Source organism: Carassius carassius, chromosome 38 (genome assembly GCF_963082965.1).
Source record: "Carassius carassius chromosome 38, fCarCar2.1, whole genome shotgun sequence".
Taxonomy (NCBI): domain Eukaryota; kingdom Metazoa; phylum Chordata; class Actinopteri; order Cypriniformes; family Cyprinidae; genus Carassius; species Carassius carassius.
In genome coordinates this window covers 20,367,531-20,395,369 of record NC_081792.1, presented here as the reverse complement: position 1 = coordinate 20,395,369, position 27,839 = coordinate 20,367,531, and the positions used below count along the sequence as shown (strand labels likewise).

Here is a 27,839-nt window from a genome sequence, read left to right as displayed (position 1 = left end):
TATAAAAATTACTATAGTAACCAAAATTTTCGCCAAAACTCGGTAAAAAGTGGTTACTAGCCAACACTGTCATGTTGTTTTTAAAACTATTCGCGAAATAATACTTTATTGCTGTTTTAAAGTAGTAGCATAACTAAATAACGGTTATTTGCTGGTAAGCGCAGTCAGAGATTAACTAATGGATATGAAAGGCATCTCAAGCGCGCGCTGAAGTAGGCTACCAAACCCAAACGCAGCACCAGTTCTGTTTCAGTTCAACTTTTGATTTGCACAAAACTAAAAACAAATACAAAAACACTAAAAACTATGTGCAACGTATTCCGTCGCCCTGCTTTACAAATCTGCCATTGAAGCATTAAACTTGTTTTTGGTTGCTTTGCAGAGTATAAGATTTTTATGATACACGTGAGGAGCGCTCTTTTGCTGACGTTACAAAATCAAAAGCGTTAAAAAAACTTTTTTTTTTACCTCGTTTAAGTCATGTTCTTCCGTGCGTCCATAGGTTACAAGCAGGTTACAAGGTGCAGACAACTAACCTGCCTTTCAAGCCTACACAGTGTAGCTTAGAGAGCGTTAAGAAAGGGGAGGGACAAAGTTGGAGACCTCCATGCGTACGGTGCATACTTTCTGAAGCAGCCCATTCATACAACCTTGACTTAAGAACATAAGAACCTTAACCATTAGACCATCAACGATTAATCATTTGAGACCATTATACACAATACCACAATATTTACTGAAAACATGAAAATGCATCAGAAGCCTACCCATGTATTTAGACATTAATTAAATTATTTCATTAAAATACATATTAAACAGATGTAGTTGTGCATACATAGTAAAAAGTGTACTTGAATGGACTCCCAAACTGCGATCAAACAATCAATCATGCTGCTGATGATGGAAACAAATACATTCGTTACATTTTTAATAAATCAATTTAAATAACCCTTGTGTCATTTTATTCTTTTAAATATTAGTTACAAGCTTTTATTTTATTGTATGTCCAAGTAAATAGTACGGACAGCCACCTTAGCATTACTCTTTAATACTGTAAATATAGGCTGTGGCTCTTGTTAATCTTAGATAAAAGACATTCAACCACAAACAAACCAAACTCACTACATATAGGAGTTGGTTTTGTTTGTCTTGTTAAATTATTGCTTTCCCGCTTCAAAGCCAAGTCTGTTTTGGGGCTTTTAGAAATCGACACTTTGACGAGTTTGTCTTCTGTCTACAAAGTTTCAAAGGAACTTGGATGTACCTCTTGGGATCAGAAGGGTCATCCTCGTTCAAACAAAGACCTTATTCCCACTCAAGTTTGTCTGTCTTCCACCTGATCATTTGATTAATTTACATTTATAATACATATAAAAGCACACGTTGCCATGCATTATTCCCTCTCCATGCCTGCCCTACTTCTCTGTGCAGTGTGTTTGATCAGTGTTGAGCAGCACAGCTTTTAATGAGCATTCAGTTTGCAGCAACAAAGCGATCTGAAGTCGTGCATTATCAATCAGAAGTGGGATATCCAAGAAGATGCAATAACTAGTGATGCAATGTTAAAACAACCAATGGAAGAGAAGACAGATATTCAGAACCTGATATAGTTAGATGAAACAACACAACCTGGCAACCTCCAATGATTTTATTCTATAACAGTTTATACTCCCATTAGTCGTCACCTCATCAGGTCACTCAGCTGGCGTTAGAAGTAGTATCGTGTCATACTCATATGAGACCTGTCCAAAACAATCTGATTGCATGACATCACAGGAATAATGTGAAATTATTCACATTGATTAAAAAATCCTCTGAACTTTATGATCTAATATGTGTTTCTCTAGAGTCTCGACAAAGTCCTTTTAGAAATCCAGTAACATTCAATTTTAAATTCCCAGCTTTACCATGAAATTCAGGCAGGAAGATGAAACTGTTCCAAGCAAATATAGAGCACATATGACTTCATATTTCTAATCTCAAGTGTTTACAGGTTAGTGCACAATAGCGTATATCCAGAAACCATTTCAATCAGTTCATTTAACACAAAGCGAATATTATTTTTCTATATGGAAAAGTCTGGTATCAAAATATTTACCTGCATATATTTAAACACTATGGATTTAAATGCAAAGAAAAAAAAAATTGCTAAATGAAAATAATTTAAACCTGTGATTCCCAACACGATTCCCAATTATTTCCACTGTTTGAAGCCAAGCAAATCATTTCCCTCAACATTATACTCAAACAGCCATGTCTTTTATCTGCAGAGTATCATAAATTCGTCTCTTGGTAGGAATTTTAGTGGTGGAATTTTTGTCTTTGAGTTGGTCTAAATGATGTTGCCCAGGCACTGACCTGATCAGGATTCTGACCCTGGGCTCCATTGAGGCCCCTCTAATGACCAGGCTTTAGGAGACCATTGCAGGCATTGCTGCAAAGATAAATGAGATTTACTCTGATCCTTGTAATTGATACTTCTCTTTCCAGGTCTACGCTCCTCCAGCAGATGAATGAGACAGGGAAATTAGCAGACTTTCAAATGCATTTAGATGCTCTGTTTTGATTTGCTCAACTGGAGCAAAAAAGGTCCACCGTTAAATGCGCATTAACGCAGGCTTAATTCTTGAAGCAAATGTGCTTAAATGCAAAGCTGTAATCAACATCCAGTGCCAGTTAATTCAGGACATTCAGTGCAAAGACATTTATCAAGTTTGTTTTGTTGTCGAATAACACTGAACTCAGAATTGGTTTAGAAAATGGTTCAAAGAAGGGCTGTAGAGACAGTTATGGTGGAACTGTCAACAATCAAATAGGTGCTTGGTCCTTACAGGCATACTAGTGAGATTAGCTGATTCCCTGTTTGATCTCAATGAGAAATTTTTCAGACACAGATTCAAAAAATCAAGAAGAAGAGATAGCATGACCCCAGAGGGGGGCTGAAATGGATTTGTATAAATAAAACACATACACTTGCTCCCCTGCAAAATAGAGAGCTTCTGTACATCTGAGGCACATGGCACTTTCATTAAAAGTTGGTCTAGAAGAGATTTATCTGAATCATGCTGTCTCCTTGACTTTTAGGTTGATTTAAATAAATAAAATACCTTTCAGCACCACAAACTGCTCAAAATATGATGGGTCATTCCCATGTGTATTATGAGCATGAAAGCCAATTGTTCAGCATGGAGGACAGCATCTGGGACTACTATTAGAGCTTCTACTTCTGAGCCTGGATCAATCCATTTATGCAATATTTTACAGATCATAAAACTCTGGAAGAGAAGACAATGAATAAAATGGTGTTCTCAAACCGTTATTTCTCAGCATTTGAGGACTACAAACAAAATGTTTCTATTTTGCATTTTCTACAGTATTACAAATGTTTTTACTGCAAATTATACAATAAGCATAACATGAGTGAAAGCTTAAACTGGAATTAAACTTACAGAGTGCATTTGCAAGGTTTCCCTTTTGCTTTATCGTAACCCTAAAAAAACTATTTTTATCTAGGTGAAATCACAGATTTTTTTTATTTTTTTATGTAGACTTTTGGACCCCACTGGATTCAATATGCACTTTATAAGGGAGACAACCAGTGGATAAAGGTGACCCTGATGAATTCTTTGTAATCCCTGCACTCAGTGCAGAGAAATGTATATTGTACGCTTATGATAAATGTTCAAAACATGGATCTCTTATTGACCACTTTATCTCTTCAATGAAAACCTGCAGGAAAAACACAGTATCATCCAAAGGTCCCATAATACAGGGGGACCACCCAGTGCAGCGATGAACATGTTGGTGTGGCCTAGCAATAAGCAGGTTATCTTTGTGATGCAGTGGTGTTAAAGGGCTTGCAAATTGTGGGAAAAACCATGCCCAGAGAGAAATGAAAAGGGAGTGAAAGGAAGTGGGTGTAGCAGGAGGTTCTGGAATCTCAATCAGCACCACCCTCCATCTGTATAGACTACTGTGTTTTGGAGTGCTTCTCTTAGCATTGTGACAGGTAACCATGATCCTGACAAAAACAGCTGAATGTACTGCAACAGCAGGGAGGATAGGGTAAAAATAACATAAAAACATATCCTGTGTTTGATGCGAACACATTGACAGGAACCGCTCAGATAACCATAACATTTTTTCCACTCTGTTAATGCACGTGCTTTGCCGATTATAACTGTGGAAGATATTCTGCAAACTCTGGTGATATCCTGTGAAACCACACATTAGCAAGCATGGAAAGTTTGGAAAGTTGTCCAATTTCATGGGATATTTAAACACAAATTCAACAGCACTGCAATCCAGGTGTATCATTTCCATTTAACTTAAGGGAAATATTAAATTCTCTGCATGAAGCTTCCATACTGTAAGATTGATCATATCAAATAATTACTAATCAGAAATGTTTGAGGCTAAACTTAAAAAAAGAAATATAATAATAAACTTAACATTAACTATATACAATATATTTTGAAGCATTTACATTTGTTAATGTTAGTTGATGAAAATAAAATTGTTTATTGCTTATTCAGGTTAGTTTACAGTGCATTAACTAATGTTAACCGATATAACTTTTGAGTTTAAAAATATATGTGAATGTAAAATGTAACATTCTTTAACCAAAACGTGTTATTCCTTCCATTTGATAAACAGAAAAGTTTTCGAATTTTGCACGTTGAATGATTCGTAACACAATACCACAGAATTGAATAGCTTCATACATACGCAGCACATGTATAATAAGCAGTAAATTATTAACCTACTTCTGAGGATGTTTGAAGCCAGTTTTTTTGTTCCAGCTAGGCATCTGTTAACACAGTGGTGGGGGAGACCTGGGTGGGCAGCACAGCTTGACAAAACATGATGAAAGAGGGAGAAAGAGACCTAAAAGAAAGGGGGAAAATGCAAAACACTCATCTGTCATGCCTACACTGGATTGCAGAGTTGAGTGTACAGTATGTTCATGGGGTTGAGTGGACTTCATTTAGACCTCTGATCTTCTCACACTATTTGCCAGTTATGATGATTTGAACAAATGAGCTAATAAGTCGGATGTCTTTCAGAAACACATAGCACGGGACAGAAATCAGTAAAAATCTGACTGTTTGAGATCTATATAAATAGCCATGCAATGAGATGGGGATCATTCAAGCATTTAGGGTCGGTATGAAATCTTACAGTTTTATTGGGGTGTACTGAATTGATCAAAAGTGACAGCAAAGACATTCACACTATTTCACATACTTTTGACATTTCTACTCATCAAAGGCTCAATCTTGAAAAACATTCCACACACACACGAAAAATAATAATATTGTGAAAATTACATTTCACAATATTACAGTTTACTGACCTTAGTGATCTTAGAGTTATATCCTATTTTACAACTGTAATGTGATTTACTGTACCGTATGAAACAGCATATTCAATGAGAAAAAAAATTAGGGCGGGCAACTGATTGCAACTGATTGGCGAATTAACATTCTAAAGACATTTCAGGTTTGCTTGGAGTGAAGGTGTTGAAAAATACGGGCTTTGTGGCTTGAGGTGGTCTGAAATACCTTTAAAAAATAAATGTCTTTTAGCGGTCTCATTCATTTCAGTGGCTCAGCTAACAGAAGCTCTTGGAATTAGAAAAAGACATTTGAAATCCATTAAACATTAATGAAATATTTTTAAAAAAATTCAGATTAGAAAACACAGCTGATTTTGTATGTCAATGATTTTTTTAAATTTGATCCCAGATGGTATAGTTACAGCATGTACCAGCAGGGGCTGAGGGGCCAAAATATTTAGGCAGAAAAAAGCTGTGTCTCATTGTGCGAAGGTTGCTTTTATCTGCCATACAGTATATGCCACTGAGCCTCATCTTGGAAAAGTAACCATACCATTCCGAAATAAAAAAGATATTACAGTAATTTCAGGAATAACAGCTAATTTTATAATGATTACTTTTCTGATATATTAGCTATTTGACCTATAAATGCAACCTCTAGGGTGCAGACTTAAAAATAACACAAACTTTGAAATAACTCAAAATGATGAATTATGCATAACACAACCTGTGTATTAAGATTATAAATTGACCCTAATTTTGATTTCATTTTGATTTGTATGAGTCTAAAAAATCATCTGTGCATAATAATGTGCTATAAGATTAGTTGGCTAGCATGCCCAACTCACCACTGGAACTTCATTAAACTATGTGTTCTGCTCTGCTTTGTTAATGGCATTACAAGCTGAGGGTCAGAATCTCAGGAGGGATGCTTCAAAAAGCTTCTGATGTTTACTCTGTAACAGCAGTGACTACATTTGAGTGCACAAAATGTGTTTCAGGGTCTTGACGTCTTCATAGGAACGTTCCTGCTAACATTGACCTTGATTGACAGGAATGTGCTCGAAATATAAAACGTAAACATTGTTGCCTCCAGCCAGTTTGAGGCGAAATTCTTCAATAAGCAAGAGTTTCTTATTTTGTCTGACAAAGAAACTACTTTACGTTAGTTTTTTTTAACATCAGCGCATATGTGGTGTTTTTTTTTTTTAACTCATTCACTGAAGACAAACGAGGTTGAATAATTAAGTGACAAAAAGCAGGTACACTGATCTAAGGTATCGATACGGTCAGATTCTAACACTATTTCGTAAATCTTGATGTTCATTGCATTTGGGCTAGGATGACAGCTCATTCATTTCTTCCTGATGAAGTCACCTTATCACTGCAGTCTGCTGTCTTCCGTGACATGAGCAGCTATGAAACACGTTCTTTCGTTATGTCACAATGACAGGCAGAGGTGGTTTAAGACTCATAATTAAAATAAGTGGAGTTTTTAAAACTAGCAAGCCATAGAAGGATCATCAAGCTGAAGGCCAGAGGCAAATGTCACATCTTGCGTTCATGTTTTGACTAATGCCTGTGGAGAGATTCGACTTGTGCTTGTGAGGAATGGTTCGTTGAGTAGGAATGTTGTGGCTACTTAATCAACTCCTGATTTCATGAAATATTCATGTTCTACCTGTGGGCTCTCAGCATGTGAATAGTTTTGTTTTGGATATGTGCATGTCGAAATGCAGTGTGAGATGCAGACAGCATGTATAAATCATATAAGACTTGACATTTCTTTTGCTTCAGAACAGGGAGGAAATGATGTTGGATGACATTTTGGAATGTCTGTTGTCCATGAATCTATATAGTGTCAGTAGTGCCTGTTTTCTGATTTTTTTTGCATTTAGGCACTGGTTACTGCTGGGCTCAAATCAGAGCAAGTTTTTATCGGATGACCTGTTTGGGTTATAAGAGTGTGTCCAATGCTTTTAATGGCATAGATGGTTTGAGGTTTATATTTTGCTGCCCAGATAGCACACCGGTCTGCAAGATGTCTGTTAAAGATCGCTTCATCTGGGAAGCATTTGCTGTGTACAAACATCCAATAGATGTCTTTAAGATGTCCGTTTTACATACATTTTACATACAAATAGACATCTTTGTGAAGTGTGTGTGCTATCAAGGAGTAATATTGCATGTTAGGTAAGTTACCATTGTTGAGATTTACAGTATAGTCAAAAAATTGTAATGTTTGTTTATTAGCTTTTGTTAAATCTGAACTATTTGATTAGCATCACATGAAAGAAACCTTTGTGTAATAAAGGAGTAGGAACAATGTTAATTTCACAAACACAACTTTAAGAGATGAAGCGTTCTGTCATGAAACTCTATATGGTACAGACTGGTGGGTCCTTAACAAATTGATGATATTCACAGCATTAAATTACTTGGCACAAGCTGATTGGTTTATGTTGCATACACAGCCAATGAGTTTGCTGCTTTACATTTAAATGGCTGGTTAGCATTCACTAGAGCATTTCACAGCATGTTCTGAGAGTTTGTCTGAAACCCCCCACCTTCCCCAGTTCCACCTGTATACAGGGCCAGATTTACCTGTCATCATGACATAGGCACATATAATACATTTTTGGGCCACACTTCCCTATTGATATAAATATAATATCATCCCAGCAAACAAAAATAACAAACATATCTCATAATCAGTGGAAACCGTTACAGTGTTCTCTATCACAGTAGACATGAAGTCATTCGGATTGTGCTCAGTCATTGAAGATCAAATGTTACCAATGTTACCACCTCGCTAAGGAGAAATGTCATGTCGTTTTTCGGCTGAAAAACTATTTATTGATGAAGTCACAGGTCAGCACTGACAAGAAGTTTCTGTGTGTGAGTGTGTGTCTGTACTGTACAGTATGTTTGCGTTTGTGATAGAGTGGAAGAAGGAAAGCGGTGGAAGGTGGAAAACATGCAAATAGTTTGTCATTTTTATCCTTGTTTGTTATATTTATTTGCTCAGTGTCTTTTGGGGTTTTGGTTCTTTTGCTGGTGTAGGTAGCCTCTAAAAATGTTATATAGCAGCAATAATCTACAGCAACAGCAATAACCAACAGCAGCAGCAATTCAGCAGCGTAGCAGATCTATTTCGCCAAGACCAAATACATTGACATTGTCATATCAATTACCATGCTAAAATCTTCGGAGAGCTGTCATGATAAAACTGATAGAAACCAGCAACCTACAGTTCTCCCAAAAAGAAACTTCTGGTATGCGTGAGGTGTCAAAGAGGAACATATGACATTGTTGTCAGTTAGTTGGTGACAGGCAGTGATCCTACTGAATTTCTAATGCAGAACTTTGATCTTGCTGACTCCACTGTGATTTCTTGGGAAAAAAAAATGTCATTGTAGCTTGCAACAATGTCACTTGTCCCTATTGTTATAAAAGATTTAAAAAACGCAGATTCATTGTCAGGATAGCCTGTCATCACTACCCAACGGCTGGCAAACCCAAACTGCTTGAGTTTGAACTTCAGATTAATTTAAAATACAAAGATTGTACCTTTGTCAGAGTGTGATGTGACAGAACTTCACTGCCAGTGATCAACATGCACTTTAACTGATATTAAAATTATAATAAAATAAAAATATAAAAACATATCTTAAATAAATATAAATACAGACTATATAATACAAATGGTAATGAAATTTATAATAAACTTAAAGATCAAAACATTAGTATAGTAAAAAAAATGATGTCCAAGGAGGCTTCTGGCTATGGTTTCTATAGTAGAATTATGAAACCTTGTGAACGTGCAGTCATTAAGCAGCTATATGATCACCTCTTCTCACTCATCTCTCTTTGACAAAAGCTGCTTTCATCTCTTACATGCATTATCTGCTGTGACACTTCATCTTTAGGCTGCTCACTCTGCACTGAGGTAATTCTCTTTCCAGCTGCTCCATGCAATCTCATGCATGGATTCTTTCAGTCTAAACTGTGAGTGAAAAGATCCCTGTGCCAAAAGTTCCTTCCATTTCTCAAGCTGCTGCGAAAGGTTTAGTTTAGAAGGTATGGTTCAGAAAGACCTTTAAATGTCATGCTTATTTATTTCCATAAAAAGTTCAAGGTTTCTCCTCTAAAGCTGTGCTGTTTCGGCCGTATTGCACCAACTACATAATCATTCTGATCGAAGGAAGCGCCTGCTAAATAACAAAGAACATAACAGAATAAGCAGATATTATCTATTACTGGCATCATAACAGGCATAAACAAAAAGTCTCTCATATTTAATAATACATTCAACAGCCCACCCTATACATTCACTCTATGGTGTGACGTAAATGGGGCAACACACTGAAACTAATAATTAAAAAGGTATTTGTGGTCAAAATCACATAGGAAGGCATAAAAGGCCTCATGAAAATATTAGGATCAGTATTCATCTAAAGTCACAGAAGGGAAGATATGTTTGCTATAGGAACAAGCAGATCTCTGGCCATATGGGCAGCAAAGGAAGCAAACATAGCTTGAGGCTGTTGCTCTGCCTGTCTCTTTCATTCTATCCCTCCTAATGTTGACACTCCACCGGAACTGGAGGTTTTGTACTAGGACAGTTTTTGCATCATTTTAGATGACACACCATTAAGGCTTCTTGTTTATTTAAATATTTGGTGCTTCAGAGAAAAGAATGGAAATTAAATCAAGAAGTTGGATGAGCTTCAGAAAGCTAGACATTAATTGTTTCATTGTGTGCCAAGACAGGGTATGGTAATCAAAAGTTGGTAATACTTTGCAATGCGGGGGAAGTCGTGGCCTAATGGTTAGAGAGTCGGACTTGCAATCGAAGGGTTGTGAGTTCAAGTCTTGGGCCGGCAGGAATTGTGGGTGGGGGGAGTGCAAGTACAGTGCTCTCTCCACCTTCAATACCACGACATAGGTGCCAACTGCTCCCTGGGCGCCGCAGCATAAATGGCTGCCCACTGCTCCGGGTGTGTGTGCACTTTGCATGGGTTAAAAACCAGAGCATGAATTCCGAGTATGGGTCACCATACTTGGCTGTATGTCACGTCCCGTTCACTTTCAATGATGTCAACCAGTGGGCCTGTTTAATAATTGCAGATGTGGGAATTGGTTTTAAGAGGTTTTTTATTTTTTAACTTTATTTGACTTTGGCATGTCATTCGTACACACTACCTTTCAAAAATGTATTTGATAAAATATACAGTAAAGCAATATGTTGTAAAAAACTTGTTTTCTATTTTAAGTTTTCTTTTTTAACATTTAAAAAAAATGTAAATGTCATTTATCCTGCAATGGCAAAAGCGGAATGTTCAATAGTTGTTACTCCCGTCTTCAGTTTCACATGGCCATTTAAATATCCTTCTAATAAGCCGATGTACTCAAGAAATACAGTATTTTACAGTGAAAAGTGAAAGTCATGAAATTTGCCAAGTATGGTAACCCATACTCTGAATTGGTGCTCTGTATTTAACACATCCAAGTGCATACACACAGTAGTAAGGAACACACACACACACCCAGGGTAGTGGGCAGCTATTTGCTCCAGCACCTGGGAAGCAACTGGGGGTTCAGTGCCTTGCTTAAGAGAACTTCAGCCATGGGTATTTAGTGTGGAAGAGAGCACTGTTCATTCACTCCCCACATCCTCCAGCTACTGTACAACTCCTGCCAGCTCTGAGACTCGAACCTGCGACCTTCGGGTTACAAGTCCGACTCTCTTAACATTAGGCTACAATTGCCTTCTAAAAACTTTATTATCAATGTAAAAATAATTGTACTTCTTAATATTGTTGTGGAAATTGTGATACTTTAAATAGAAAGTTCAAAAGAGTAGCATTTTTTTTAAATATTTTTGTAACATTATAAATTTGTTTAGATTTGATTAAATGCAAACTTGCTGAATAAAATTATTCATTTCTCTTCTTTCTTTTTTTTTTTTAATAAAATCTTACTGACCCCAAACTGTGGTGTATTTGTCAAATACTTCAGCTGAATTAGTTCATTCAAACAGACATTTTGGGTTGCTTAACCGATGGCAAGACATTTATCAAACAATGGGGCAATTTTTGCTCCCACATCTGAAATATCTGGGCCTTGGTTAATTTTTGATCTTAATACTATTATCAGGCCGGCCACTAAGAGTCTAATGGTCGACTCCATTATTGTGAGACTGATGTTTTGTCTTTGGGCCAAAGAGTGCAAAATCTCCACATAAAATGTACCATTTGACATGAGCAGACAAACTAAAGTTTAAATATAGAACATATCACAAGTAGGATCTGCTTGAGGAACTCTAATTCTGAATGTGGATTTTCAAGCACCCACATCAAACAGTTTTTGCTGTAATTTTCAGAGGGTGTTTTATATAGTTAGAGGTTGGATTTGCCCCCTAAAATGACTCACTTGCTCTGAAACACTTTGCTCTGAGTCCAGGGCAAAAGGTCAGTCATCATTAGACTATCATATCTGTGGAAAACCCTTTATTATACATGATCTCATTTCAACCTCATCCACAAGATGGATTTTACATTTAGACACATTAAAATCACTGTAAACAACCCATGACCTGGAATAGTCGTTTATTCAAAGGCACTGAGGGGCAATTTGATTTGATCTCATTAAAACCCCCAGAAATATCCAGCATCTGTGTGAGGCAATCAAACTGTTGTGGAGATTTTCTGTGTTTAACTATTAACTTGAATGAATGTCTTGATGAAACATGTCGGACTCCCATCTGGACACTGAAGGTGTTTGGTTTTCTCTCTTGTCTTCATTTGATGGGAGGACTATCTGTTTGCTGTGCCTGCTTTTGCTAGATATTATGCGAGTGGGAGCTGTTCGTGCCTGGAGGGATTATCTTCCTCTGTATTTTCAGCTAATAAAAACGGCTTTACATGCTCTCACAACGGTGTGCACACAAAACAAGTTATAATTTAATGGTTGCAGGTAAACATATTTTTCATTTTGATTACACTACAGCAATGCAATGTATTGCTTTCATACCAGTAGACTTTATGAAAAAGTAAATGTAAATTTGAAGCGTGATATTTTTCTTGTTATAATTTCCGGTGTAGGCCTATATACAGTACTTTAACAGGCTGAACAAGGTCATCAATCAGAGAGACAAAGAAAACATCTTTGTATTTATATTTGCACATTTTTACACAAGAAAGCACAAAAACATGGATTTTCTTTCCTGCATATTCAAACAAATTAATTAGATGACATGCTGTTTAATTAGTCATGTTAATTACATTTATAAAAATTAAGATGTTTCAAAGGAATTATATTTTTTTGGCGAATGACTAAAGCATTGAACAGATATTAGGCTACAATGTGGCTTTAGCATTCAATATATTATTTTCAAATTAATGAACACAGCTTATTACAGTGCGCAGCAATCTATTTACCGGTATATATAATATAAATATAAATTATATAAAATAAATATAATTGAAAATTGAAAAAATATTTGTTAGACTTTCTTCTGTGGAAAATACACACACACACACACACACATATATATATATATATATATATATATATACACTGTATACACACACACGGAACAAAATTATAAACAACACTTTAGTTTTTGCCCCCATTTTCATGAACGGAACTCAAGGATCTAAGACTTTTTCTATGTATAGTACATAAAAGGCTTATTTCTCTCAAATATTGATTACAAATCTGTATAAATCTGTGCTAGTGAGCACTTCTCCTTTGCCGAGATAATCCATCCACCTCACAGGTGTTGCATATCAAGAAGCTGATAAGACTATTATTACTGATTATTGCACAGGTGAGTCTTAGGCTGGCCACAATAAAAGTCAACTCTAAAATGTGCAGTTTTATCACACAGTACAATGCCACAGATGTCGCAAGTTTTGAGTGAGCATGCAATTGGCATGCTGACTGCAGAATGTCCACCAGAGCTGTTGCTCATGAACTGAATGTTCATTTCTATACCATAAGCCAAGGCATTTCAGAGAATTTGGCAGTGCATCCAACCAGCCTCACAACCACAGACCACGTGTAACCACACCAGCCCAGAACCTCCACATCCAGCATCTTCACCTCCAAGATCGTCTGAGACCAGCCACCCGGACAGCTGCTGCAACAACCAAAGAATTTCTGGAGAGATTTGTGAACAATTTGAGAGAAATAGTCCCTTTAGAAAAAGTCTTAGATCTTTGAGTTCAGCTCATGAAAAATGGGGGCAAAAACAAAAGTGTTGCATTTATAAATTTGTTCAGTATATTTACTTTTAAAGGAATAGTTCACAAAAAAAGTGGATTACTTGTAGATTAATGTTGATGTGATTGATGTGATGTTTTATTAGGTAAGAACAGTTAATGAAAATTATATATATTTTTTTATTAATTTGACTAAATTTACACACAAAATTAAGAGCCGCTGTTCATAAACACAGAGAATATTAATCACTATTAGAATTCACACAAGCCCTGTTCACTCCATTTATAATTCCTGACATACCTTCAATTCAATGAGTGGCGGGTTTTGAGTTCTGTCTTGTCTTGTCTTGTAAGGACTTCCTCCACAGACTGGAAGAGCTGCAGAAAGACAACGACTCAGACGATCCCACGGTGAAGACCCGATTCTTGTGATCAACATGTATTTGGCATGCTTCTATATCCTGCCATATTTGAGGCAAAGGATATACATGTGTTCATATTCAGTGTTCATTCCATAATGAACTGCACATTATCAGTAACCAAATAAACGTGTACTGCAGAGTTATAATATTATGGTATGCTAGTGACAATGCAGCTGTCACATTAACACCAGAACTGAAATGCAAGTCGGTACAGCAATTAGGCCTTGTGACCACTGAAAAACAACAATGAAAAACTGTGATATCCTGAAATCTGGGGCTTGTTGTTATTAAGCGGTCAAAACATTTTTGTAAAACAAGACATTGAAGGGATTACAAAGTATTCACCTTCAAGTTTTCTGTTGCAAAATATAAAAAAAAAAAACTACAAAGCCCCTAAAGGGACATGGTGATAGCAAAAAAATCAATAAAAAATTATAATTTCAATGCTTTTTGTGTTTGCAGACAAAAGTAATGAGTACCACCAAGAAACTTTGCATTCATTCGCACAACTTTTGTGATAGGAAGGAAAACTATACATATCAAAGATTTTGTGAATGAATGCAAAATTTCTTGGGGGAACATTACTTTTGCAAGACTTTTCACATTTACAATTTTACAAAAGATTTCTATTTCAAATAAATAGTGTTCTTTTGAACTTTCTATTCATCAAGGCATCCACAAAAATATTAAGCAGTACGTTTTGAAAGATCATGTGACACTGAAGACTAGAGTGCTGCTGATAATTCAGCTATCACAGGAATAAACTACATTTTAAATAAATTTAAATAGGAAACATTACTATTTATTTTAAATGGTTAACAATATTACTGTTTTTACTGTACTTTTGATCAAATAAATGCAGCCTAGGGGAGCATAAGGGACTTCTTCCAAAAACTGCAAACATTTCAATGGCAGTGTATACTGCACAAAAAAAGTATAATATATGAGAAAGAACTATGCAAACATTTTTTACAAATTGAATAGTTTGCATTTTTAAGGCATTAAGAGATTCAGACCAATATTACTCTACTACTGTATACAGGGATGTAGTACTGTGTGGAGAGTGCTTGCTTACATTTTCAATACACCTACCGCATAGAGCTTGCGATGTGGCTTTTTTGTTGTCTAGATGTTATTTGGTGGCAGCTAACTGATGGAAATCTAATGAATTGGGTAATTGACCCCTGCTTCTTTCATCCAGCCCCAATCAACCCCATCTCACAACTTAATGTCTTTTATCTGGCCACACGCATATTCTCCCATTGTCTCACCTTTTCATTAACTTTTCATTAAAATTCGTTGCTGTGCAGAACAGTTGCACTGAAAATGACTAAAACATTGATGACAAAATTTAGACAGGGTCAATATAATTAAAATATCTTGTAAAAAAAAGAAAGAAAAGAAAATGGGCCAGAGAACAAGAAGTAAAACAAACAAAAATGATTTTGCTGTATACCTTCAAGGCATGAGATCTCTGCTCTCTGTGGGAAAACAGGGGCTTTGTGTTTGTGTGCCTTGGCCGCTCAGCCTTGTGATTGATTATTATTTGGGTTTTATCCAAAGGTAAGGGCCGTTCACGGGCTCTGATGGGTCTTTAATGATGAAAGCTGTGTCTGAAGGTCTGGGAGTCTGTTAGCCTACAGCGCCGTAGTCTCTGTTGCTTTTTCCATCGTAGTCATACCTTCATTTTGAAAGTATCGTTTTTTCAGCTACAAAAAGGGACACTGGAAGCCGTCTCCACACATTGGGACAGACTGCAACAAAAACAATGTATATTATGTCAGACTGAATTATGCCAAACTGTCTGAATGTCTTTGCTACGAATGGTACCCTTTGTTAATTTATATGGTGGAGCATGTTTGTCTGGCAAAAAAGAAAGGCAGTTCTCTCAAATTGAGCCAATCATCACAATAGGGGATCACGGAACATTTGGATATTTCTCAGTGGAATGCTGCCGAGAGATCACGTTCTAATATCCCACAGCCAACGCCTTTTCTGCAGCTGCAGAGCAGAACATAATCATTTGAGCTCCAGACGCACAACAACACGCTGAAATACACAGTTATAAGTTGTGAGGCAATTCTACCATAGAACTCCTTTGGGATGCAGTGAATGGACCCCATACGGGAAAGAAGAAACATTAAGAGAGGAAACAGTAGGTTATTGTGAATGTAAAAGGCTGTTTCCTAGTATGAGTTGAGATAATAGCTAGGATGCTGCACTATGATTAGACAGCTGAACAACCCTTTTTGATGCAAGCAAAAATTGGCTGCAAAGTTAAATAGCAATTGCAACAACTGCTGTCATAAGACTGCAGTCCAGGAAAAAGAGAGCCTAGATGTTGTTTTTCTCAAGCAAGTTCCTCATTCAAACCTAACTCTCTAATAACCTAGAGAGCGGTCTCATAGTCTACATACTGTACACAGCATAACGGAAATGGAACCTCATGAGAATAGTAAAAAAAAAAAATTAATGTTACTGGTTAGTAAAGATTCCATTCATGATTATGTACTTTTAAGAAATAAATATATAAAAATATATAAAAATACAATTTGTATATACACACAACCAGTCGGTAACTACACTGCCTTATTACTTTTAAGTCTCAGTTATTGTAAACTGTGTGTGTTTGAATTAGACCACAATGTTTTTAATGTTTGATTCACTAAAAAGAATAGACTCCTAAAAGGAATTCATTCAGAAAACAGACTACTCTGATTTCGCCATTTGTTTTTGATCCAATAAAAAGAGCTGACTCATTAGAATCATTCACTGTGTAATTGGACTACACTTGTTTTGCTTGTAACTTTTGATTCACTTAAAAAAACTGACTCATTAGAGTCATTCATTTTGCAATTGGTCTACAGAACACTTGTTGCACCGGTTTCTTTTAGATTCACTAAAAAGAGACAGCTCATAATGGTCTTTTTTTTTTTTTTTTTTTTTTTTTGGAAACCAGATTATACTTTTTGCACTGCCATTTGTTTGGGAATTGAACTACACTGGCTGACCTTAATGTTTCTGATTTGCTTGTTTCAGTTTGATTCACAAAAGAACTGACTCAGAGTCAGTCACTCAAGAATTGGCCCATAATAATCACACTGTGTTCCAGATTAGCTGTGTTCCAGTGCCGTTGATATTATGAGTATTTTACACTATCCTGTGTGCATCGGCAGAAGAATTTTTATTTTATTTTTTTATTGGTCAAGTAAAATTCCATTTGCATCATTTTGCACAGGAAGGCATGAGACTTACAGGTACAGAGATTTACAGAGACTTATAGGTACATACAATTGTACATATGCATATATATATATATATATATATATATATATATATATGCGGAAGCTAAAGCTTATTATGCCTACCCTTAACTCCACACAAGCTTCACTAATTGACATTAATTTAATATAACAATATAGGATATTCTCAATGTGTATTTAGAAGAACCTGCATTATTATTATTATTATTATCATTATCATCACTATTACTACTAACATTATCATCACTATTCAGTCTATCTTTTCTTTACCAATTCTTTATCAAGTATTTTTAACTGTGTTCATGAACTAGCCTTTTTTAACTCATCAGGGAAGCTATTCCAAAGCTGAAAACCTTAATTTGATGGGCAGTTTCTTCTTAAATTAGTTCTACAATTTGGTATATTACACATACATGTCCCTCTAAGGTCGTAATTACTGTCTCTCAAGCTGAACATAGCTTGCAAGGACTGAGGGAGGGTATGTTGTCTTGCCTTATACACAAATTTAGCAGTACACAAATCTACCAAGTCGTACAATTGTAATGTTTTCAACTGGGTAAACAAAGGATTCGTAGGAGTATTATGACTTGTATGAATGGACTTGCGAGAACGATTAACTGTAAAATAGCATTTGGTTTCAGTATTTTAAAAACGGTTCTCGGTTTTCAACTATACTGAGAGACTGATTGCTCCACATATGCAGAAATTCTACCACATCTGTACTACATCATCTTATAAACACACTTATGCCCATAACACAAGTGATTTCTGGTCCCAAAAAGTCTCTCAGCTCTGTCCTCCACCAAGTGCATTACTGGCCTGAAGAGATGAACTGATCTTGAATCTGCTCACAGAAGCATGTGCTGCATGGGACTGCAGTCCACATACACACTCGCCTTCTGCAGCCACCTGCTGGTCCACTGTTCCTACTGCAGTCCTGATGAATAATGCATGTCCATCTGGATACAACTATCTACAATAACAAAACAGGCAAAACAAGTAAACTGATACTGTACACTGTCATTCACAATTAAAATTAAAACTACAGCTGCATCATACCATTTTGAGCAAAGATGGGAGATTTCAGCAGTAGAGCAACTGCTATTGAGTTGAATGTATTATAGAACCTCAATGACAGGTCATATTTTACATAACAAACTGAATGAATACATCTACACACTTTCACAAAGGGTAAATCATCTGTGCTGCCAAAGTTTTCGCTTTGAAGTATCAGGAGTCCTTGGCATTTTCCAGTAGCTACTTATGCCTCATAATGCAAAAACCAGTTACAATCCTGAGCAGGCTGGGGACTTAAAGTATATTAAAAAAAAGATAGTATGTGTCACATGATGATTTAATCCTGCTTTTCTCCTTCCTAAGTTCTCCTCCCCAAACATTTTTGGATACATGTAGAGTTCAAGAGATAGAAAGAGACAGAATGAAGGCAGGAGCAGAGTAAGATCTCACCATCATTGTCTCGCTAATGGAAATGGTCACTGCTGGAAAGCGCTATGATGGTGTTGAGAAACATAGACCAGGGATTCCTTTCAGGTGGATCTCTCTGATATGCTTCTTTTGTCACCTTCCTTTGAATTCATATATATATATATATATATATATATATATATATACTATATGAGCGACTGTGGTAAAAGAGACATCTGAGTAGACTAGGTAAAACAGCCTAGTGTGGTTTTCTGGTCTCCCAGTCCGGTCAAATGGTTTTTAGCTGGTGTCTGATCATCTAAGTGTCCAAACCTCTTTTGAAATCAAGCTATGCCTGACCATTAAGAACTAGTCTTGAAAACCACCTTAGAACTTTTTTTTTCTCCACAAAGAAACATTAAATTGAATTTCCATAGAAGAGTTGGGTTAATGAATGTTTTGGACTTTAACGGGGACCAAACATTTAAAATGGCCAATTAATATATCTATTAGCACCATCATTATCAATAAATTGGGACTCTTTTAAATACTTTTTTTTTACACATACAGTATAGGTGTCTAAGGCTATTGTAATTTTAAGACACCAACATGTATGTGTATCCCTTTTTTGACTGGCTAACTTCTGCATCCCAGCATAATTCAAACTGTCTCTTTAAAAGCACTTCAGAATCACATTTCTCTTGTGCTTTATAATGGGCATTTTATTAAAGAAGAGTGCATAGATTGATGATGCTTGCATCAGAAAATGCTATTATTGCACATCTAGCGTGCTTGAAATCTCCAGCATTTAATGTACTTCACTCGCCTTTCAATGAAGCATTGTGAGGAGAGAGGGGAGACTTAACTAAAAGGCATTTGATTACAGTCTAAAATGAACAGCTGTTGAGTGCTCTTCCAGCTGAGAGAGTGACAGGAACACTATGACTGAACTTGCACATCTTTCTTAGACTTTGTGCAGTACAATTTATGAGTTGGGACGTTGCTGGAAAATATTCAACAGTAAAAGAGGTCACAAAAATATAGTAGTTCTACTGGATCTAGTAATGTTTAAATTGACCAATAGCTTTTTCCTTTTTAGAATATAACATGCTTGAAAAGTGAATTTAAAAGGCACTAATTGTATTTACACAGCACAGGATTTAAGTAGGATTTCAAGAGGGATACGGTGCATTCAAGTCATCCTGCGAAGTTTGTATTTACAAGTTGGGACACGCAAATTTTTAAATATTTGACAGATCAAATACGATTAACTGTTTTATTCAAACCCCATGCAATTGTATTGAGGCAAAATACTTAAATATGGTTATTTTTGAATAGTAGCTCTGCTGTATTTGAACTCATTTAGGTTGTAGCGAAGTAGGCTAGCTTAGAAGTAGCTTCCTCAGAACAGCTGGAAAACAAACTACAGGGTACAAATGCAAGCAGGATATTTCAACTGGCCCTGAAACAACCTTTATATCAAAAACAGACCTGATGTCAGAATTACAACAGCATGACAACACCTTCAAAACAAATCACCACTTGAAAGGTTATGTCCATTAGTCATTTAAAGGCAATCAGGATCAGATCTTTCTTTGCTTCCATTTCCATTTCAAACAAGTCAGAATGATGTACTATCAACGAACCAGCATTATGTCAGCAGAATTATCAGAAAACTATGATGCTTCTCGTGGGTGTGGTGATGCTAAAACAAGAAAAACAAACTGACATGTGGGAGAAAACAAGGTACCGTAACGTTGGCCAACAGGAAAGTCCCCCTGACAGGATTTTAATAATAGCTCTCACAGATTGAATCTCTGCACTCCAGGCCTCATCCAGGTGCCACTTATCAAGGGTGATGGACTGTCTTTTGAGAGCTGATGTGTGAGAGCTGGCATCAAGCCCAGTTAGAAGGCCCAGCTGTTCCAATCACTTTGACATCAATCTGCAACGGCCAACCCAGTATCACACCCTATAAACACAGATGTCAGTTCACAGGAGAGAAGGCTAAACACAAACTAAACAGACTTCTGTTACTGCAACATATTTAATAATAACAAACAAGACAATAAATATAAACAAAAATAAATACAATTAAAAATGAAAAAGAGGTTATAGATAAAAAAAGTAAAACGAAAGAAAAATGACAAATTATTAATAATAAAAAAAGCCCAATAAATGCTTATTTGAGACTTAAAATTTAAATGTATATGAAAATAAAATTATGGATTGACAGAAAATGTAATAATATTTGTTGAATATTAAAATTTTTGTTAAATATTGCTAAACTAACTTCAGCACCAACAACAAAAAATAATACATCTAGATTTGAGTCCGTTTAAAAAGTGCTTTATATACAGTTCACCACATTTCAAAACGCTGGGGTCAGTTGGGTTTTTTTTTTTTTTTTTTTAAGAAATTAATACTTTAATTCAACAAACATGTATGAAATACATAACCTCCATTCATCAAAGAATCCTGAAAAATGCTTAATGGTTTCCACAAAAATATTAAGCAGCGCAATGGTTTTTAACATAATAATAAACATTACTTGAGCATCAAATCAGAATATTTGAATGATTTCTGAGGGATCATGTGACACTGAAGACTGGAATAATGGCTGCTAAAATTCAGCTTTGCCTTCACTGGAATAAATTATATTTTAAAATATATTAAAATACATGGATAATTGATTTCTTTATTTTGAAGTGGCACTCTTTGTCCACCACACTAAATTTAGCCAAAATGCTCAAGAAATGTCTTTTAAAATGACTGACAGCACTTTAATGAATGGGTGCATTTTAGAATGCAATTGAAAATGTATTCTGTCTAAAAAATATTTCCCTATGAATGTTTACCTCAAACACGAGATTGAATGCACACAATAACTTATGCACCTGCTCCTCTCAGACAAATCTGCAGAATAGCCTTGAATAGTAACAGGGCACCCGCTGCCGAACTGAAAAAGTGCGATCTAATAACACAGTATAATCTAATTTCCATCTATATTGAATTGCCTTTACGATATGCACAGCTCAATGGGTGTTAGCCATTATACCAGTGGATGAGCTGATCCAGCATGCAGAGAGTAACATGGGAAGAAGAGTGGCCTTCCTTAGCGGTGTCATCTCATTCTGTTTGGGAAATGGATGGTGGTCAGGTGTTAAACTGGCCACGAGCAGAGATCTCCCACCTCAGTTAGTCTGGAGATTGGGGTGGGCACTTTTGGCAGAGTTAACATTTCACTACAATTTTTACCCTGCATCTCCTCTTGATGTTGTGAAAAATATTATTTTTTCATCTACTCACCCTCTTTTCATTCCAACCCACTCATATTCTTTACTCTGTGTAAAACAAATGTTGTTATTGGAAGACTGAGTTTTCCATACAAAGAAAGTGGATTGTGATTTACACTGCCAAGCTCTAAAATGACAAAAAGCACTATAAAAGAATCATAAAAATACTTTAATATATTTCAAGCCTTCTGAATCTATATGATAGATGTGAAGAACAGCCCAACATTTAGGTTGCTAAGGTTCAATGATAATCTTTCCCTCTGCTATCAAATTTCATTTGCAGTTGCATTTTTTTTAACCTTCCCACTTTGGAAACACTTTGGTCACACAACAGAGCATCAGCCAATGACATCGAACCTGGTGCAATGTGTCTAAAGACGAAATAATTTTAACACACAGGCTATCTACGGCTTCAAAAGACTTGTAACTCAGAACTGCTTTTAGGAGTTTTTAATTTTTTTTTTCATTGGAGTACGGCAGTAAAAAAAGTGCTTTCATTTTATGAAAAAGAACAGCTTGGATGTTCCACTAAATATCTCATTTTATGATTTATAGAATATGTAAAGGTAAGTAAGGTAAAATGTTCATTGTCAGGTGAACAGTTCTTTTATTCACCAACACATGTAATATAATATTTTCCTCAACTCACGCTTACTGTAATTTCAGTAAAACTTCCTCTTGAGAGTACATTTACAAGGTTAAACTGCTTCACAGGTGCTAAACAGCCCCTGAGACTTTGTAGAAATTGTAGGTTGTTTCCACTCGCGAATTCAATTTAGCAACTGTATATAATAAAGTTCAAGCCATAAGTGACTGAACGGCAGAACTGTAAAGTTTGTTCATGAATAAAACACATTAAAATAAATCAATAAATGCAGGCAGACATATACAACTGCACAGTCCCAGTAGGTACTCAATATGAAATATTCAGTATCCAACAACATCACATTTTCGTTCAATGCCACTCAAAAGTAATCTCAAGAATTCCTAACTTCCCCTTAGCCATGCCTAAATAAGTCAAGAACACTCTAGTATCTCTTCTTCAAAGAATGCCCAAGAAAGTCCTTAATCTGAAGAGTAAGGGACAAGGGAGCCATACTCATTACCTCAGACTGTGTAAACAGGGCATAGCAGCCGTTAATGAGAGCTTGTAAAACCCTGGCGATTGGGCTTTTTGAATAAAAGACATCTGAATTGCTTTTGTAGTTCTTGGATGGACAGCTCGCATGATGCCAGTGGGCTCTTGACGTTTGATAGCTGAGTCATAGACACCTCCTGAAATAACTCATGACAGCATTGGAGGGTGGAGTATGGGAGGGACATACACATGGATGGCATAACTGAAAGCCCACAGCAGTGGGTGTAGTGTTTGGTTTTTAAACTGGACAAAAGATGAATAGTAAAATTACGTAGAATAAATGTAATTTTATTAATAAGATTCGGGAGGAGCGCGTCAGATACTTAGCCTAACCAACACAGGTGGACCATAATCAAGTAATCAATCCCATAGTATAAATATCGCTGACTTACCTCTATCCACTGACGGTTTATCAGCATCCCTCCTCCACCCCATCTCCTCACTTCAAGTTCACTTTATAAATAGACGGGGAAGGGGGGGTACTCTAGGTTCGGGCCATTCCCGAGCTCGGAGCCCTTCCCCGGACAGCACGCCAAATACGCATTCCATACCTCAGCTAATTATATGTAAGCGTGAACTATTGAAATGGTTGCAAATCATTCACCTTCAGTTCTTTTGAAATCATATCCACGTCATGGGCATCCAGCTCAACTGGCACAAAGCCAAGGTCATGGATTTGATTCCCTGGGAACACACATACTGAAACGTCAGTATAAATAGATGATATCTGCTTTTGCACTGCAAAACAAACACGCTAACAAAAGAGACTGAAAGCAGAGATGATGAATATTACAGCGCATTTGTCCTGCTGCTCAGCATTTGCTTTCAATATTAATCTTCTCCGGTTGTGGCGAGGCTTTCGAACAATAAACCAGCAGGTGTTTGAAGATTTCATGCTGATGGAAAAAAAAAAGAGTCATAAAAATCATATGAAGTGATATCAGATATAGTATACAATAAACATGAAGTCTTCTGTAATTGCATTGTTAGACTTGATTTATTTTCCCTGTTCTTACATGGAAATGGTATTAAATAAAAAGTACAAAAGAACATGTCAAACACAACATGAAGACATTTGGCACATTTGTTAGATGTTAACAAAACACCGTTACTATAGATTGGTGTATAAATGTACTGTAATTTACCCAAGCAATGAAGTATCTCTATACATGAAACACTGGTTTAAATGGACAAGATATGATTCAATTTACATTTTACATTTATGCATTTAGCAGACGCTTTTATCCAAAGCTTATAGTGCATTCAAGCTATACATTTTTTTACCAGTATGTAAGATTAAATAAGAGTACTACTTAAATTTTGAGAAGTTTTATATAAACAACTAAGTCCAGGCAAAGGAATAAAATTAATATACGTTTCTTAAAGTGGCACAGATCACAATAAGTGCATAAGATGTTTGGTACTGACAGAAAGAAAAAAAAAGAGAAAAAACGCTATTATGAAATGAGCACATGAAATACTCATCAGTAAGTCATTTGTTTAAACAGGACAAAGGTGGTCCTTTTCATGTACAGATCCATTAAACTGCTAGCTAGACCTCAAGGGTTCACATCTTTCAAGTGACCTCCATTTTCATCTTTTTGACTGCTTTCATTAAAGAGAAAAAGAAAGGAAAGGAATGAAAAGAGCCCTACTACACTCATTAGTGTCCATTACCAAGATATCTCCAGCACCCAAGAGCAATATCAGACTCATAACCTTAACCCAGAACCAAAAACAACATTAATAATGCTCAAATTTGGCCATTCCCAAAAGAGTAAACACCTCACTAAATTAGTCCTCTTCTCTCTAAACTTTTATTACCCAAGTCTCAAACCAGGATACGTGGAATGGGAGGTATCACAGTAAACAATTCACAAAATAAACAACAAGCATATTAATTTTAGTAGGTTTTTAAAAAATAACGTTAATTAAATGTTAAATGTGATGTGTGTCATTTCTGTGCCACAAGATATTTTGGCTGCACCCAAAATCGCATATTTCCCTAATGTATTGTAGCCAAAAACAGTAAGTGAACAAAGTAGTTCATAAAACAAAGCTCATAAAACAGTAGGCAAAAATTGCATGGTTGACGTCCACGTTACATTCACAATATACGCATTTATACTATCTAGAATCATCTATTCAGAAAATATTTTGGATACAGCCCTTATCTGCCATCAGTCAGAAAGAAATATAGATCCACCCCAAAATCACACCGATGGATAATGCAGTTTTGCTAGGTAAGGGTGGTTGGGATGATCAAAGAAACCTTTAACATTAAACCTCCAACCTGAGAAGAAGTGCCTACCACAAAGCTCATTAGTCACTCCTTAAGAAGACAACCCTCTAAATACCAACCTTAAAGGGTTAGCTCACCCAATAATCAAAATTATGTAATTAATAACTCACCCTCATGTCGTTCCAAACCTGTAAGACCTCCGTTTATCTTCGGGAGACAGTTTAAGATATTTTAGATTTCGTCCGAGAGCTCTCATACCCTCCATTGAAACTATGTGTACGGTCTACTGTCCATGTCCAGAAAGGTAAGAAAAACATCTTCAAAGTCAGAGGGTCAGTTAGAATTTTTTTGAAGCATCGAAAATACATTTTGGGCCAAAAATAGCAAAAACTACGACTTTATTCAGCATTGTCTTCTCTTCCGTGTCTGTTGTGAGAGAGTTCAAAACAAAGCAGTTTGTGATATCCAGTTCACGAACGAATCATTCGATGTAACCGGATCTTTTTGAACCAGTTCACCAAATCGAACTGAATCATTTTAAACGGTTTGCATCTCCAATATGCATTAATCCATATAAACTCGGAACAGAGTTTAAATATCTTTAACTCTGTTCCGAAGATAAACAGAGGTTTTACGGGTTTGGAACAACATGAGGGTGAGTTATCAATGACATAATTTTGATTATTGGGTGAACTAACCCTTTAATCCTTAAAAATAAAAATAGAATAAAAGGGATAGTTCATTAACAAAATTTAAAAGTCTATCATACATTTCTCATCCACATTTTGTTTCAGATCTGTTTTTTACGCTGGCTTGCAAAACTTCTGCGTTCGACTAAGAAACTTTGTATCCTTTGAAAACTTTGTGTTTACTTGCAAAACATTTGCATTCTCTTGCAAAAGTTTTTTTCACCATATTATTTCCACATATTATCACCTTGTGAGCAATCACAATATTCAAAGCATTGAAATGTTTCCTCCCATCTCATTTTTTTTTTCCATCATGCCCTCCATTCTTGTCCTTTAAAGTCAATCAGATTTGGAAAAACGTGGGTGAATAGATAATGTTTTAGGCAGAACCTTATCTTTAAATATACTCAAAGCTTCTAATGCCAATAAAGTGACAAATTCAATTGTAAATATGTGTGGCGTAATGAACTCGAGTAAAAAAAGTAGACTGTTCTACACTTGATGTCTAAAAATAAAATCACAAAATAAAAATACTGAGAATCATGATTTTATGAACTAGAATTTAAAATCTGAACATAAAAAGAATATAGTGTCATCATCTCCTGTTTATTCTCTAGATGACAGGAAACATTTTATTAAATTGAGGCAGACAAGATAACGGCTTTAGAACGGTCTAAAAATAAAATCACAAAATAAAAATAAAAATTCTGAGAATCGTGATTCCAAACTAGAATTTAAAATCTGAACATAAAAAGAATACAGTGTCATCATCTCCTATTTATTTTCTAGATGACAGGAAACATTTTGTTAAATTGAGGCAGACAGGATCACAGCTTTAGAACTGTCACTGGCAACCAACTGCAGTGTCTCTCAGACTCTCCAATGAAGAGTTTCATTTCCTAATAGAGAGAGCACAGCCTCAGCCTGAAGACGTTTCAAAAGCCTGCCAGGCGTAATATGATAGAAAGCACTTAGCCTGACAGTGGTCCACCTGCTGATGCACACAAATGAGAATTCAAGCCTGTTGCTAAAACCAACTGGTCACAAAAACACTTCCTAAGAGCAACTTCCATTTAACATCACAGAATAATTTAAGGCGTGATAGCAGAGCAGGTCGACGCAATGAGGAATCTGTAATGTATCCAAAATTGATTCATTACGGTGGAACACAAGTGGAACACAAAACGGGAATTGTTCTTTCCATATAATAAAACAATGGATTTGGAATGAGTCTGAGCAAATGATGACAAAATTTAGTTCTGGGTAAGCTATTCCATTGAAAATTTAATGTGCAAACAAGCATTGCATAAAAGATCCCCAAGAAATGATGGAAAAATTGAAAATATTACCCAAACTCAAAAAATGCAACATACGAGTTAAATAGTTCAAATCAATGAACTACGAAAACTATCCTGAGTCAATCTCAGTCCAAACTACCAAACCATTAGATCCCTAACCAGAGCATTATATATTAATCCTAAATGTTTGCATTAGGTAACAGAATAGAGTCTTTGACAAGGTCCAAGATCAGGAGAGTTTAAATGGCACTGATTGTGGCCCCTAATGACACAGATTTGCTCATCATGAGCGGGCCATTTGAGGGGCCCGCACCTTCTACAGCCTCTTCACCAATCAAACCCTGTCTGTGCAGATTCAAGATGGAATCAGCAATAATACGAGCGGTTTTCTTCTGGTAGCCCCCTGACGTCACCATAAGGATGGGGATTCCTCTTCGACGGGCTGCCCTGAAGATGATCTCATCTCTCTTTATGATACCCTGAAAGAGGGGTGAGAATAT

The 27,839-nt window shown here is 36.1% G+C and overlaps 2 protein-coding genes across 9 annotated transcripts in view; both read right to left on the bottom strand.

Moving 5' to 3' along the window:
* Window positions 1–23,953, bottom strand: part of LOC132119535 (fibulin-2-like) — a 79,605-nt gene extending 55,652 nt beyond the window's left edge. Inside the window, exons 1-3 of one of the 4 annotated variants that reach the window (XM_059529581.1) lie at window positions 23,904–23,953; window positions 23,715–23,794; window positions 4,767–4,887 (exon numbers count right to left, since the gene is read on the bottom strand). The gene's annotated coding sequence lies outside the window, so the exon portion shown is untranslated. Of the gene's footprint in view, window positions 1–468; window positions 602–4,766; window positions 4,888–13,867; window positions 13,959–20,426; window positions 20,557–23,714; window positions 23,795–23,903 lie in introns of those variants that run through there. The other 3 variants (XM_059529580.1, XM_059529582.1, XM_059529584.1) reach the window with 3 other exon arrangements.
* LOC132119537 (histone deacetylase 11-like) overlaps window positions 19,939–27,839 on the bottom strand; it is an 81,873-nt gene continuing 73,972 nt past the window's right edge. For 4 of the 5 annotated variants that reach the window (XM_059529594.1, XM_059529590.1, XM_059529593.1 and 1 more), the window contains one exon: window positions 27,245–27,818. In XM_059529594.1, coding sequence (XP_059385577.1) covers window positions 27,579–27,818 — 240 coding nt within the window. In that variant the 3' untranslated portion in view covers window positions 27,245–27,578. Of the gene's footprint in view, window positions 20,649–23,714; window positions 23,795–23,903; window positions 24,007–27,244; window positions 27,819–27,839 lie in introns of those variants that run through there. The other variant, XM_059529592.1, reaches the window with a different exon arrangement.